Below are 15,586 nucleotides of genomic sequence, written 5' to 3' on the forward strand. Positions count from 1 at the left end.
ACCCCACGGATAGATTTAGTAGGACTTCCGATTTCGGATACACACTTCTGAATTTCCGAAACTTTATCTGCACATACACTAGGCCTACCTGCTCTTTTCTCGGCAGCACACTGCCGGTTTCTAGAAACTGTTTCAACCATTGCTTCATTGATTGTTCCTTGGTTCTTTCTGGGATTCCCGTTGAAAACGTCTCTTTACAGTCACTGGTGATTTAGTGTCCATAACACGCACATTGCTTTTTCCTGCACTGTCGCCATTTTAATGTTGTACCGTTACAATGCTTGCTGGGTTCGAGGCTGCCAACTTCACGAGAAAAGACTCGTTGAGTTGCTTTGATAACTGCAGCAAGCCATATTAAGATATCTATTAGAATAAAATTTTAATTGAGCTTCATAATTAGGTGAATAATTTATAGATATGTACTCTGTATGCATAAACAACTGTAAGGCTATGGGCTTTAAAGAGAAGTGTGCAAGCCAAGAATGCCGGTAGCAGATATTAGAGCCCAGCATAAGGGTGCGTAAACGTAGAACGCAGGTAGTCGCTTACCGGAAACCAGCAGCCACATGCAGTTGAAGTTTCTCACTGGTTATGATTATGAACACACAGAAAGCAGTTGACCAGTGCAACTTCTATGTATACGCACCCTAAGAAAATAGGCTGGTTAAAAAGTTACGAATACCCTGAGCTATAGCCAAAGAGAAACCCCTAAATAATAATTAATAAGATTAATAAAATTATTGCTAATTACACTGTATTAGTAAACGGATACACTGAATGGTACGTTATCAAGGGCTAGCCCCATTATACATCCAAATTATAATCGGCTAAATGGTGCTTGATAAAGTACCTTTCAATATATCCTTTTATTAATAATTAGCAATAATTTTATTAATTATTATTATTATTATTTCTAGGAGTTTCGCTTTGGTTATAGCTCAGGGCACTCGTACCTTTTCCTTGCAATATTATTAACAAGCCTATTTCTTATGCAGGGCAGTAATATCTGTTATTGGAATTTCTGCCTTCTGCTCCTCTCTAAGGTCCATAGCTTTAGATTGTTTTATATAGCTCTTCCTATTTTCTTATATCACAGTCTGATGTAATGTTTAACCGTTGGTTCGATGGCATTAATCAGTTCTGTTAAAAATACTTTACAGAAAACACACACACACACAGAAGCAATTACGGATGATTTTTAGTAAGAAAACAAATATTTTATGAAAAAAGAAGAAAAAAAAAAAGCGTTAATGGAAAACATGTTTATTGGAAGCAGAAGACTAATTTCTTATTTAAAAAAAGTTTGGTTCCAGTCTGCATGTAGAAAAAATAATTTTGCCAAAACGTCAGATAAAAATGATTTAAAAAAAAATAAAAATAATAAATGAGGAAACTGTGTGCAATAAACAATGCAATTGAGCATCATTAATAACCAAAAACTAGAAAAAAATGAAGTGTCATCCTACGAGTCAGGATTTTACGCAAGCAAACAAAGCTAAACTTACACGTAGGCAAATAAAATGTCTGGTGTTCGAAAAGTCGTGTTTCGGGAATCACCGTTTGAAAAATTTCTCCGCGATCCCCCCGCGCAACCCTGTAAGGGGCCTATGTAGGCCTTTCGGATAATTTCGTTTAGGGTCTGAAAATTTATACGTAAGTCCATGGGTTCACAGTCAATATGGCCCAAATCTTAGTACAACGTCCAGTCCAGTCCAGGCTAGAGTAACAGAGCAATGCCTCTAGTGCATTAAGTATCACCAGAACTGGAAGCTAGATAAGAATTGACTGCTCCAACGAATCCGGATGTTAACTATATCACGCAGATAGACAAAATCATCAATCAACAACACGAAATCCACTAGATTGCGTTTTAGCAACCTAGGCCATCATGCGCCAAGTCCAAGTTTCAAACAGTAAAAAGTCATAGGTGACCTAAAAATACGTTACCTATGACTAAAAATAATAGACGATGAAATATTTAGTTTTTAAAAATCCAAAAATTCCTAAAATATTATTATGGTCAGATAAAATCTGACTGAATGTATAAGGCTCAGACATTTAAAATAAATTCTGGCATTCAATACGAACGTGTATAATAAAATAAATAAATTTTCTGTTTATACTCCGGCACGACAACCAAGTCAGTAGAGTTTACAATAAATCGTCAATACAAATATTTATCGTATTTAGTAGTCACGGGCTTAAACCCCCGGTCACTCAAGGAACGCGTGCTATGCACTCTCGCTCCTGACCACTCGGCTACGTCAGGCCTGTTAAAATGCTACACAATACTCATACGCAAGAGGGTAATTAGCCCAAAGCAGTAAAGAATGCGTAAGACGAATGCTTCAGAAAGACAATGTAACCCCTAATACGAGTGTACAATGCCTAGATGCAGAACTTGCTTAAATAGCTTACTGAAACCCTAAACGGATTCCACTGTGATATGGGCAGGATTCTTTGGTTATAGTGAGTATAACGATAAATGTCAAACCTATCCCAATATTTTGGGCAACGTTATACAACCAGCTATGATTCAATGACATTGTGCAGACCTGTACGTCTACCTGTATGAACAAAACACCTTACAGAATTTCTACCAAAAAAAAAAAAAAATCATACATTGTTCAATATTTTTTCTTATATAATACACATAGACAACTTAAATAAAATATTGGACGAAATCAAGATATGCTGAAAAATCTCACCGATAAAGTGACTCCACTTAACGTTTCAGGAGTGGGAGGCTGCTCCTAAAAACAAAATTCATAGCTTTCATTCAACGTTACAAATGTTCATTCAAAAAACTAAATTTAAGCTAATAAATACTACGCGAGTTCATGAAAATGGTGTCAAATATAATGTATTTATACTTTAAGGGGAAAAGTTGATAGGGAAGTTTTAATAATGGTAATTCATTATTTAACATAGACTTTAAAAATCTGAATTGGGATTATGTAAAAAGTAACGTTACGCATTGTAAATCACAATGGGAAAGGGAATTTGGATTGCATATCGGTGTAATGACAAAACTATGAAGGTAGTAAATGAAAATTGGAGTACTGTATACATACAAATGTGGGTCAAGTACTTATCTATTAATTGGCAATAACACAATACGGTAACAAACTGTTTCAACTGGTCAAATAACAAAGTTGACAGAAATTTTAAGAAAACAGTTGGAAGAAATACATTACATTGTTGCACAAACAACATTTTGTCACTTTATGTTATGGGGAGAAGGGGTTGCATAAAGGCTGCTCAGTCCTTGCTGGTATAGTTTCTAGATGGTTTCTCCATACTGTGTTCAGCGGTGTGTGACTTCAGGTTGTCGTGTAACAAACTCACACCATCATTTAAAGAACGGTTAATGTTACCTTTCTTCCACACCGTGTGTAAAAGTCCTGGTTCGAATCCTGGCTACTCACCATCGGCGACTAGCCAGGATCAATAGAGTTGATAGCAATTTTAAGAAAACAGTAGGGAAGAGATACATTATATTTTCTTTGCACATATGGTTTATCAGCTGACATAAACAACGTAGAAGAAAAATTGAAGGATATAAGGACCCACCTAGAAGTTAAATTGCCAATTGGACTGCTCATATTTTCATCCAGAACATCAAAAATCCTTATCTACTACTGTTGGGTGTTGCACCATAATTATAAAATAGTATTGTGTATATTTCCTTAATTATGTAGAGTCTGTATACTGTTTTTGTTCGTAAAATCTGTTCAATTCGATTCCATGGCTGCTGATAAACCTAATTGTATTAGTGAGAAACATACAGTTGAGGCTTTAAGTTATCTTAAAAAGATAACTTAAAGCCTCAACTGTATGTTGCTTCACTCTGGTTTCTGGGACACCTGAAACCAGAGTGAAGCTATGGTTTCAGGAGGAGAAGATATGTTCTGAGGCTCTTGTCTAGGTCTGTAACTCGGGGGAAGGGGAGAAGGGGTATTCAGAGGGCCAGTTAAAAGGTAAGCCTGGGTTGAGAAAGACGTTAGCAGCACCTTTTTTTGTCTCCAGGGGTGATTATAAGTTTATGTACAGCACTGATATGGTATCATGCCATCCTGTGTATCATGGACTCACTTATATGCATCGTAAATTTTGCTGATGGATGCTCAGGAACAAATTACCGAGCATATAAGGGAGTGGATGGAAGCATTGTTGGATAATAATGGAATGAGTGTTCATAAAGACGGCATGGATATACTGTTAGATTGGAAATATAACTTAAAGTCGCATGTAATGAACATAACACTAAAAGTAATTAAAGGTAACTGAATATGAAGGAGATTTTGTAGCTTTCTAACAAAACATTTTGTACCCATAAATGGATTATATGTTATTCAGTTTGTGTGTTCCACAAAAGCTATTTAGCTGAACAAGTCGAATGTTCTAAAAAAAAAAAAAAAAAAAAAACAGCACGATGATAAACCAGTTTCAAGACAGACGAATCATATTTGATCAGGGCAATGAGTAACAAAATAATTAGTAAAAAAGACTGCAATCAAAAAAGCAGAAAATCCTGTTTAAATTATCCGGGGAAAGTTATTCAAACAAGGAGATGATAACCATATAAGTAAAACCACGCTTAAAGAAACTTTTTTTTTTTTAACAGAGTAAACAAATTTGTTAATGATATTAATTTGATGGAAAAGGAAGTTGAAAAATTTTAATGTAGTATATTATTAAAAAATATAGATATAGAAAATATGTAAAAATATAGATGTAGAAATGCACAGATATCGTATCGCAAATAGGTCGCTCGAGAGTTGGAGTCGTAGGTAGGCAATAGATAAATTTATTATATACAGTAGACTGTCGAAATAACGGAACACTGAGATAACGGCACATTCAGATCGGATGTTTACAGCATAGACATGCGATGTCTTGCCGTGCCTAAAAACAAAAGAAAACGGCAAGTCACGTGATCACTGTATTTGTTTACGTTCGCCATTTTGAAAGTGAATTGTGTACTGATATCACGGATTATCATAAATGTAAAAATAATTTTAAATTAAAAATCCTTCACTGTGGCTCCTAAAGTTAATAAACCTCATACAGAGATGAATGTATTGTGTCTATAAATTGCGTGTTTCCTCTGGTCGATTTTTCTCTTTTGCTGGACGAAAAACCCCAGTTTCTGGGCTAAAACCTTGATATCTACGCCTGAGACCGACTAACTCAGTCACGGAGTGAACAAAAAAAAAAAGAAGCCCATAAAAGTTCCTCGCTTCATCGACGGGCCTTTTTCATCCGGTATGGGGAGGACGGCGACGATACGACTGTGCTACCGCACAGACTACACTTGATATAAAAGAGAAAATTGATCGGGGCGTAAGTAGGAGTGTATTAATGATAGTATCTAACATTGGCTCGTTTATCATTGCTGTTAATACAATTGCATTCTTAATATCTCTATTTGTTATTTAACTTATTTCTGCATTAAATATATTAAAAATAACGGCACCGAAGGTCCCGTTGTTCTTAAAGTCTACTGTATTAAAATACTTAAAATTTAGAAACGTAACGTTATATCATACAACGTAAACTTGGTAGGATATACTAAATCCATAAAAAGGTAAGCTCGATATTGAAATACTGTATTATACATTATTTCAATATCGAGTATATATATATATATATATATATATATATATTCAATAATATAAACTTCATAGCATAACCGGTGCATGGTGTTATTACTGCATTAGGACATAAGTTTAGCATGGTATTTTTCAATTATATTGAATTTGAACCAAAATCATGTCCTCTGACCAGAGCAGCAAAGCAAAAGGTTCGAAGAACTGGGAGTGCCGTGGCTCGGGGGAGAATTGCAGGGAAGTTGCCCTCTGTATCACGGTCTTATGAAATGTACTGCTTGTTTGATGTTTGTGCAATTTCAAGAACAGGACATGACATTGTCAATGGGAATGTCTTTGTGTGCACTCGATGTAAAGAGTGTGAGGATGTTAGGCACCTACTCAGCGTTGGTATGGGCCTTTATGAGAGCTTGAAAGACAGGGTGGACGCCCTCGAAGAATTTAAATCAAGCTCTCAGTTGATCACACTAACGCCAGACCTTGCACTTCATCATCAGGCAACACAGCGCTAATCTCCATGGCAGAATGCGCTGGTCCCACAGGAGATAGTTGTTGTCGGTGATTACTGTCAGAGAAACGCGAAATATATTGCACAAAAAGGATAGGTGGAATAGAACCAGAGTACATCTGCCAGGACAAAAACTGATGGCGTTGTAGAGCAGATATCTTTTAAGGGACAAAAGGTGATACTGTAGTGTATTTTGTGTCAAACGGCACCAGGGGTTTTCCCCATCTCCGCACAAAAGGTGATACTGTTGTATATACTTATTGGAGGCTTGAAGTGGTGGAACCCATGTTTAGTCTTCAGAGCTAAGTTCCGGTCAACCCTTCCCCATCTCTTCCATCATGCAGTATGATTGATGACTTTTGAGATTATGATGAACATCATGGCGAGATCCAATCTTCCTTACATTTCGAGGGTACAGCTCTAAAACGGTGTTCGCAGGTCGGCCGCTAGTTAGTACACCGGACCGAACATATTGGTAACTCTCTAGGAGGCTTCCGGATCAGCTAGTGTATAATCTTGCTACCTCAACTTTGCCAGATAGTGACTGGAGGGAGTCCAAGTAGTGTGTATGCGGGGGGGCCATTGTCGAGGCCATGTTATGTCAAGGATCTCGGAACATCTTACCACGTCTACGCCATATCCAAAAATTTCATTACTTTGTACAGCATGTCCCACCCACTTGTTCTTACCATTGAATACACCATGAATTGTCAAATTAATAGAGTAAGCTTATCTGCGAAAAGATCTAAAACTCCCAAATATTTCCTAATTCATTTCACAAATATACGTGGTCTCAATTCTAATCTTAACGATGTCCATTTCCACTTTTAGTCTTCCAAACCCCATGTACTTTTTCTCACAGAATCTCAGTTATCGGTTGATTCAACTACTGCTTATCTCAGTTGCCCAAATTATTCGCTGTATGATTCCTTTCGCCTCAAAGGTGGTACTTGTGCATATGTCCGTTCCGGTATTCCCTGTCAGAGACTTGGAATCTCTTCTGGCTTAAAATCTCTCTACCTCATTCTGTCAAATTCATCTGTTGTCTCTACCGTTCTCCTAACTCCACTAATCACTTGGAGCTCTTTGACTTCCTCTCTTTGCAACTTTCCTAACAGTGTGGTAATTTTCCTTGGTGATTTTAACGTTCACAACTCCGGGTGGTTTCGGTTTTCTAGTCAAACCGACCCAGCTGGTCGAGATGCTGAGGCTTTTTCAATTACTAATGACCTTGCCCAGATTGTTCATTTACCAACAAGAATACCGGACAATCCTAACCATACAGCCAACACGCTTGATCTTTTTTCTCACAAACAAATCTTCTAAGTACACAGTCGAAGTGACAGGTCCTTTAGGCACCTCAGATCACAACTTCGTGATTGTCTCTTCTCCAATGGAGCCTTTATCTCATGGCTATTCCCAACCTCGTATTGTTTGGCATTACAAGAATGGAAAATGGGATGACCTGCGAGATTTCTTTTCTTCTTTTCCTTGGTCGGATTACTGTTTCAAAACTTCTGATGTCAACGTTTGCTCAGATCGTGTCAGTGAAATTATTCTTGCAGGAATGGAATCCTTTATCACACACTCCACTTTAAAATCTCGTCCTTTATCTAAATCTTGGTTTTCCAATAAATGTGCAAAAGGCTGTTCAAGAAAAGAACGTCGGATATCGTAATTGGCTTGTTTCGAATTCTTCAGTTTCATTTTCTGCCTACACCAAAACTCGCAACAATTGTAATGCAGTTATTAATCAGTCCAAACTAGAGTTTAAACAGGATAAGAGTAGAAAACTTGCTTCTTGCCCTAATGATAGCCGAGCATTGTGGTCTCTTGCCAAAGCTATTGGCCGCAACTTTTGCCCATCTCTGCTCCCACCTCTGTCCAAACCAGATGGTTCTGTTGTCACTTCAGCCAAGGATAAAGCTGACCTGCTAGCATCCGATTTTTCTTCTAACTCATGTATTAATGATCTTGGTAAAACACCTCCCACCATTCCCAACACGCTCCATTCAATGCCTCCTGTGGTCTTCCGTCAAAAGGATGCAGAGGGATTTTGACGAATCTTGATGCTAAGAAAGCTCCAAGTCTCGATGGTATATCTCCACTTGTTCTCAAAACCTGTGCTCCTGAACTTACTCCTGTTCTTTGCCGCCTTTTTCACTTTCTTATTCCAAAGGTGTTTTTCCTTCTGCTTGTAAATTTGCTCATATCCAGCCAGTTCCTAAAAAGGGTGACAAATCCCTCCCATCCAATTATCGTCCCATTGCAATTACTTCTACTCTTTCTAAAGTAATGAAGAAATCAATTAACCGCCAACTTTTAAAAAACCTTCCGTCTGATTAACGATCGCCAGTATAGATCCCGTTAGTGTCGATCCACTGGTGACATTATGGCTTATGTTACCCATTTATAGACTAATTCAATGGAAAAGTTCGGTGAAACACAAGCAGTTGCTCTTGATATCTCAAAGGCTTTCGATCGTGTTTGGCATAAAGGCCTTTAAACAAGCTTCCATCTTATGGTTTGCCAACTGTTTTTTGTAATTGGTTATCCAGTTCTCTCTCTGGTCGCTCACCGAGGGTGATGGTAGATGGCACTCTGTCTTTTAACTTCTCCACTAATGCTGGTGTCCCTCAGGGTTAAATTCTTTCCCCCACGCTTTTCCTCTTTTGTATATTAATGACCTTCTTCCATTGACTGGAAATCCTATCCATAGTTTTGCTGATGGTAGCAACATTGCATTCCACTTTCCATTTTGAGAAACCTTGTCCTGCTCAATCAGCTTCAACTTCTCGAAAATCTGCTAACAATTCCTTAAATGGCTACCTCCACGTAATTCTCCAGTGGGGAAAAGACAACTTAGTTGATTTCAATCCTTCTAAAACTCAGTCTTGTCTTATCAAAAAGAATTCCTCTGCTCCTTTGCTTATCTTTAGTGACACTCCGATTTCTAGGCAAAATGATGCTCTTTTGGGGATTACCCGGATTTCTGAACTGTCTTGGCAAAAGCACATTACAAATATTTCTTCCTCTACATCTAAAAAACTTGGTTTTCTTTCGCTCTCGGCGTTACTTTTCTTCCAAACAGCTGTTCACTCTGTACAGATCGCAAATCCGCCCTATCATGGAATATTGTTCCCACGTCTGGGGTGGTGCCCCCAAAACCTCTCTCAGGCTTCTTGATTCCGTTCAGAAGAGGGCAATTAGGTTAATTAATGATTCATCTCTAACAGAGTCTCTGCACTCGCTGTCTCATAGACGTACTTGTTTCTGGTAAAGTGTAAAGTGTATTGATGTCTAACGGCGCCAGGAGTTTCCCCATCTTCGCGTTGCTTTCATTGTAGGTGTACCAGTTCACTGGGAAGGCCAGAGATTTAAAAGTGTATGGATTTTGTATAAGTGTAATGTTGTGTATCGTTGTTCCTCTTGCCATTTAGCCACTGGACCCCTGAGGCTCTACGCTGCCCACACTTGGCCCCGTGGAGGCAGACCAGGTACGCAGTAGTATGTATACTTGTATTTGCACTAATTCTAGGAGCACTGTAAATAAATTTGAAGTAATGATTAAGTCATCAAAATGCAAACACTGTAGGAACAGTAGAAACATGGTGTCATTCAAACATAAGTGATGCTGAATTTGAATATGGGGAATACAATGTATACAGGCAGGACAGGAGAGGTGGAGGGGTTATGCTCTTAGTTAAGAAGCATATTATATCTAAGGCAGTGCATCCAGTAGACATGGATGACAACTGCAATGTCTAGTCAGTTTGGTGTAAGTTCAAGAGAACTGATGACAGAACATCGTGGGGTTCCGTCTTGTTGTTAGAGCCAGATGGGCAATCTGTTCTGATTGACGTAGCCCTCGGCCGACATTGGCCAGCTCTTCTTGTAATGGCTCCAGTGATTACTGAAACTAGTTTCGTAGTGCCGAGACGACACTGCGGGACACATTAAGCCAACGTGCCACCTCTGCCTGCCAGGCTTCAAGTCATCCAATGGCCCGCCATCTCAAAGAATCATCTAAATGACGATGACTTGCCATTCGGAGTACTGGAGATGTGGCTACCCTACTGAGCAAGTAGAGCAAGCAGGTGTGGTCTAATCCCGTGTTTTTATAGACATACAAAGTTGCATAATGTGCGGCTCTGTAAGGTGGTAGATTGATTTCTATTTGATATTCCGAATTTGCATGCCAGGATGCCTATTAAATTAAATATTCACCTTCGGCGACGCTGTTTACAATAAAATATTCATGAAAAACATTTTGTTCTATTAATTTTGTCGAGCAGTGTATTAGCCACATGCAGGGACGATCTCAGAATTTTCTAAAGTTGAGAGAAGAAAGCAGTGTTTCGAGGTATCATTAAGCTTTCATCATCAAGTAGGAGTAAAGAAATTCCCATTATTTTGATCATAAGGGAGGGTTATAGCCCCTACCTAGGTCGGCAACTTATGTCTTCAAATATTTCAACGATTCTATTATAAAATCGATTTTCTCGCACAATCGATAAAACGATAATTTTTTCTCCTGCCGAGAAGTAATTACAACTTCAGTATCTTTAAACATAATTGAAAGTGTGACTAAATTGAAAATGGAAATGAGAAGAGTTCACGTAAATCAAAATTCGTGAGAATTTGCCCCTCCGTCAGTTTTCTGAAACAGGCAACTGACGGAGGAGGCAGAATTTCTTCCATGAACACCCAAATCACGTTACTCCGTTGATTCTCGACATTCAAATATTACTCGTTGAATCTCGTACTTGTGTTGGTTGTATACTTTTCTTTTTTTTTTTTTTTTTTTTAAATAACAGTTTCAGTGGTGTAAAATTCACATGGTTTCCTTCTTAATATCATTTGCTATAAATAATTATAGCGTCCTCAATTCAAGTAATCAATGAAAGAGTTTAGTTGGTTTCTACTGAATCTAAAGACTGATGATGACTGTTTCATATGGTGAAACAAGATGGACGTATGCGCTCCTTATGCAGTTATTTGAAAATGCAAGTCTTTTTGAACACTTGCTTGTACGATGAATGAGGCAACGTAAAAAGTAAGCTCTGCGCTCCATTTCAGAAAATAGTTTTACAACCCATTAAACTTTTTTCGTCTTACAAAAAAATATAAAACGCCGATTTGTACTGTTATGACAGATTTAAATTCAGCGTACCATAACACACTACGCTTTCTGTTGCACGGCCATCTTACTGACACTGACTGAGGCAGTGCGCATAGGAATCATTCTGCGCACACTCACGGCGCAGCCAAGGTCATTGTTGCGGTGTCAAATAAAACTTAGTGAGTTATCACACTGTATGCTGCTAGACATTCTTATCAAAACTAAAGAACTAAAATGGTCTTGGGCAGGACACATAGCTCGAAGATATGATGACAGATGGACTAAGAAAATAACAGAATGGTATCCAAGAGGAGCTAGAAGAAAACCTGGAAGACAAAGGCGGAGATGGATAGATGAAATTCATGAGTCTGTGGGTAAAAATGGATGGCCAGTGCTCAAAACAGAAGGAACTGGAAAGTTGCTGGAGAGGCCTTCATCCTGCAGTGGATTGAAAATGGCTGATGATGATGATTGCTGCTACGATCAAATATTTCCGAAGATAATTAAAAGGGAAATCACGGACACCTTTTTCGATGACCCTGTATATTGTTTGTGAATTGTGTGCGTTCTGTGGTCGATTTTCTGTTTGTTAGAAGAAAAACCCGAGTTTCTGGAGGAAAAAACCATGGTCTCCTCGCCTGAGACCGACTAACTCAGCCCCATTGTGCAAAATGTCCGTAAAAGTTCCTCACTTCATAGACAGCATTCGAACTGGGGTCTTTTCCACCCGGTGTGAGGAGGACGACGATTCCACCAACTGTATACTATCCACGAAAGCACGATAGGACTACTTTAATAATCAGCGACTTCGGATTCCATAACGAATCTTGTCATCAAGCCCAATAATGAAGACTATTAGTGACTGCACAGGAAAGATTTTTCTTAACCCTTAACTCCTTAGGCCCCCAGCAGTCGCAGACCTGGCAGTATAAATACGCCACTGCTCCTAGTTCCAGCGCCATTGATAAGTATAATAGCTACCTTAGACCAGTTGTATCCAAAATGGGGTGCGCGGATGATCCATGAGGTGATTTGGTAAGCAGAGCAAGCGATGTAATCCTTCCATTTCGATCAATGTACCTATGTGAGGCCTCAGTAGCCGAGTGGTCAGGAGCAGAGTGCAGTAGCACACGCTCTTTGAGTAGACTGGGGTTCAAGCCCCTGACTGCTGAATACGGTCGATCTGCCAACCCGCACTGGACCAGCGTGGCAGATTATGGTCGATTTCCCTCAGCATAAATTGTTGAGGAGGCTTCCATCCTGCAGTGGGTTGATAATGGCTGCACTTTACCTTTTTACCTATATGAGGCAACTTTCTCTGCAATGACTATTATTAAAATCGCGTTTAGAAATAAACTTAACTGGGAACCAGATTTTGGGTAGCTGTGTCCCAAAATATGAAGGAAGGAAGGAAGGAACCAAGATACACAGCAATAATGAAAAATATTCAAGCATATTGTTCCCACTAAAAAATGCTGTTGATTTGATTTATACCACTTTGTACTTTAATTTCAATTTAGTTTTGTTTTGTATTTTGGCATCGAATTAGTATTAGTATTAGTAACGGCCGTATGGTGCAAGAAAGCCTATGGCTTATGCTGCACCAGCCAGAAAAAAAAAAAAAAAAAATCCGAACAAAACAATGATAAAAACAAAAATTAAATAAATAAATAATAATTAATAAATAAATAAAAATAATAAAATGAAATTAAAAATTAAATAAAAGGAAATTAAAACTATCATCCTATGCGCTTCCCTTACCCGAAAGTACTATCCAGATGACCTTTGAATTTCCCCAAACTGTCGGCCTCTACCACCCATGAAGGCAACTTATTCCAGTAATTTATAACTCGCTGGCTAAAATAAAACTTCCTGCAGTCCAATCTAAACATTTCCCCGCGTAACTTGAATTTATGTCCCCTAGTTCTAGCATCATTTATAATCTTGAAAATTTTGTCCTCATTCATTTTACTGATGCCTCTCAGAGCCTTAAACACCTCAATCAAATCTCCTCTAAGGTGTCTAGTTTCCAAACTCTGCAGCCCACATATTCGAAGTCTTTCTTCATAAGGACGCCCTTTTGCCGATCTCACCAGGCGAGTTACCCTTCTTTGCACCCTTTCAAGAAGCTCGATGTCTTTCTTTAGGTGCGGTCTCCATACTTGAACACAGTATTCCAAGTGTGGTCTAACATAGGCCTTATATAATGGGATTATCACGTCCCTATCTCTACTTGCAAAAGTTCGATAGATCATCGATAGGACACCATGGGCCTTCCTTGCAACCTGTTTACAATGCTCAGAGAATTTCATGTCTGACCGTATCGTAACACCCAAGTCCCTTTCCTCCAGTACTGGGTTTAGTTGAACTCCACCAAGTGAATAAGTTATTTTGGGATTACTGTTTCCCAGGTGTAATACCTTACACTTTGTTGGATTAAAGCACAGCTGCCATTTTTCTGACCATTCTTGAAGTCTATCTAGGTCTCTCTGAAGAAGCTCAGCTTGACAGTGATCATTAACTACTCTACCAATTTTAACATCATCTGCAAATTTAGACATCACGCCCTCTATCCCTTCATCAATGTCGTTTATGAAAATTAAAAACAACAGTGGTCCTAATACTGATCCTTGGGGAACCCCACTTCTTACATCAACCCAATCTGAGGAATAGCCATTTATCACAACCCTCTGCCTCCTGCCCTGAAGCCATCCTTCTATCCATCTAAGGATTTTCCCAGTGATTCCAACCTGTTCCAGCTTATAAAGCAACCGCTCATGTGGGACTGAGTCAAAAGCTTTGCTGAAATCTAAATAAACAATGTCGAAATTATTCCCTAAATCCAGCTCGTGAGTGACCCTTTCGAAATAGCGAACCAGATTTGTTAAACATGATTTTCCCTTTACAAAACCATGCTGAGTATCCTTGAGAATTTCAATTCGATCCAAATGATCCTGAATTCCACCCTTGATCAATGCCTCCATGATTTTCCCTACTACTGAAGTCAGACTGACAGGTCGATAATTTCCCACTTCACTTTTAGAGCCACCCTTATGTATGGGAGATACATTTGCACTTTTCCAATCCAAGGGAATCTCCCCAGAGTCTAGTGATGCTCGCATAACCAGCCTCAGTGGTTCAAGGCACTCGCTTGCCGCCTCTCTCAAGATTATAGGGTATATTCCATCAACTCCAGGAGCCTTACTAGTCTGTAGGCTTGAAAGTTTTTTCATTAAATAATCTTGCGAAATTTCAATATCATTAATTACATATTTTTTAACTTCGCTCCCACAATTTCCCATTGCCACAAAAGGCTTTTGTGGCAATGGGAAATTGTGGATTGTCATTCTAGATATTAGCATTAGTAGAGGCATACGATGCAAGAAAGAAAGCTTATGCAGCATCAGCAAAAAAAAAAAAAAAAAAAAACCCCTCCCGTTTCACCCCTCCATTCGTTCGAAATGTCTGTCCAGCCCAGCCTTAAATTTATTTAGGCTATTAGCTTCCACAACAAAAAACAAAAGATGGAAATCTGTTCCACCAATCAACTACCCGCTGGCTGAAGGCAACTTTTTGCACATCTATTCTACAACTATCTTTCCTCAATTTGAAACTGTGCCCCCTCAGGTTCTTAATCTGAGCAAGAGGAAGAATCCTATCAGCATTCAGCTTGCTCAACCCATTCCAGGCCTCAATCAGATCACCTCGCAGGTGCTTACTCTCCAGGCGCTGCAATTTGCAGAACTTAAGCCTTTCTTGGTAAGAGCACCCTTTCTTTCCCTCACCAATCTTGTTGCCCTTCCTTGTACACGTTCTAACAACTCTACATCCTTCCTAAAATGAGGCCTCCAGACCTGTACACAGTACTCTAGGTGTGGCCTGACCATTGCCTTGTATAACGGGATAATCATCTCCCTGTCCCTGATAGCAAAATTCCTATATATCATTGACAAAACTCCATGACCTGTCCTGGCAGCCCGTAGGCACTGCTCAGCAAACTTCATATTTGACTGCACAAAATACCCACAGATCTTTTTCCCTTTCCACTTCCCTGAGTGTGTACCACACAGTTGATACGTTTCTCTTCGGTTATTGCTACCCATATGCAGTACTTTGCATTTGTCAATGTTAAACTTCAGTTGCCACTTCTCAGCCCACTTTCCCAACTTATCTAGATCCAGTTGGAGTAACATACTGTCTTTACTGTCGTTAACAACCCTGCCAACCTTTGTATCATCTGCAAACTTGGACATTAAACCTGATATATCTTCCTCAATATCATTGATAAATATACAAAACCACAATGGGCCTAACACCGAACCCTGGGGAACTCCACTAATAACA

At 39.0% G+C, this 15,586-nt stretch overlaps 1 protein-coding gene across 1 annotated transcript in view; it reads right to left on the reverse strand.

Annotated features, from left to right (window-relative positions):
- The window catches only part of LOC150079349 (uncharacterized), a 76,538-nt gene that overhangs the window by 53,751 nt on the left and 7,201 nt on the right, over nt 1-15,586 (reverse strand). The window contains exon 2 of the mRNA XM_090382815.1: nt 2,709-2,753. Coding sequence (XP_090238941.1) covers nt 2,709-2,753 — 45 coding nt within the window. The remainder of the gene's footprint in view (nt 1-2,708; nt 2,754-15,586) is intronic.

Source organism: Mastigoproctus giganteus, chromosome 10 (genome assembly GCF_048544385.1).
Source record: "Mastigoproctus giganteus isolate SK-2022 chromosome 10, ASM4854438v1, whole genome shotgun sequence".
NCBI lineage: Eukaryota > Metazoa > Arthropoda > Arachnida > Uropygi > Thelyphonidae > Mastigoproctus > Mastigoproctus giganteus.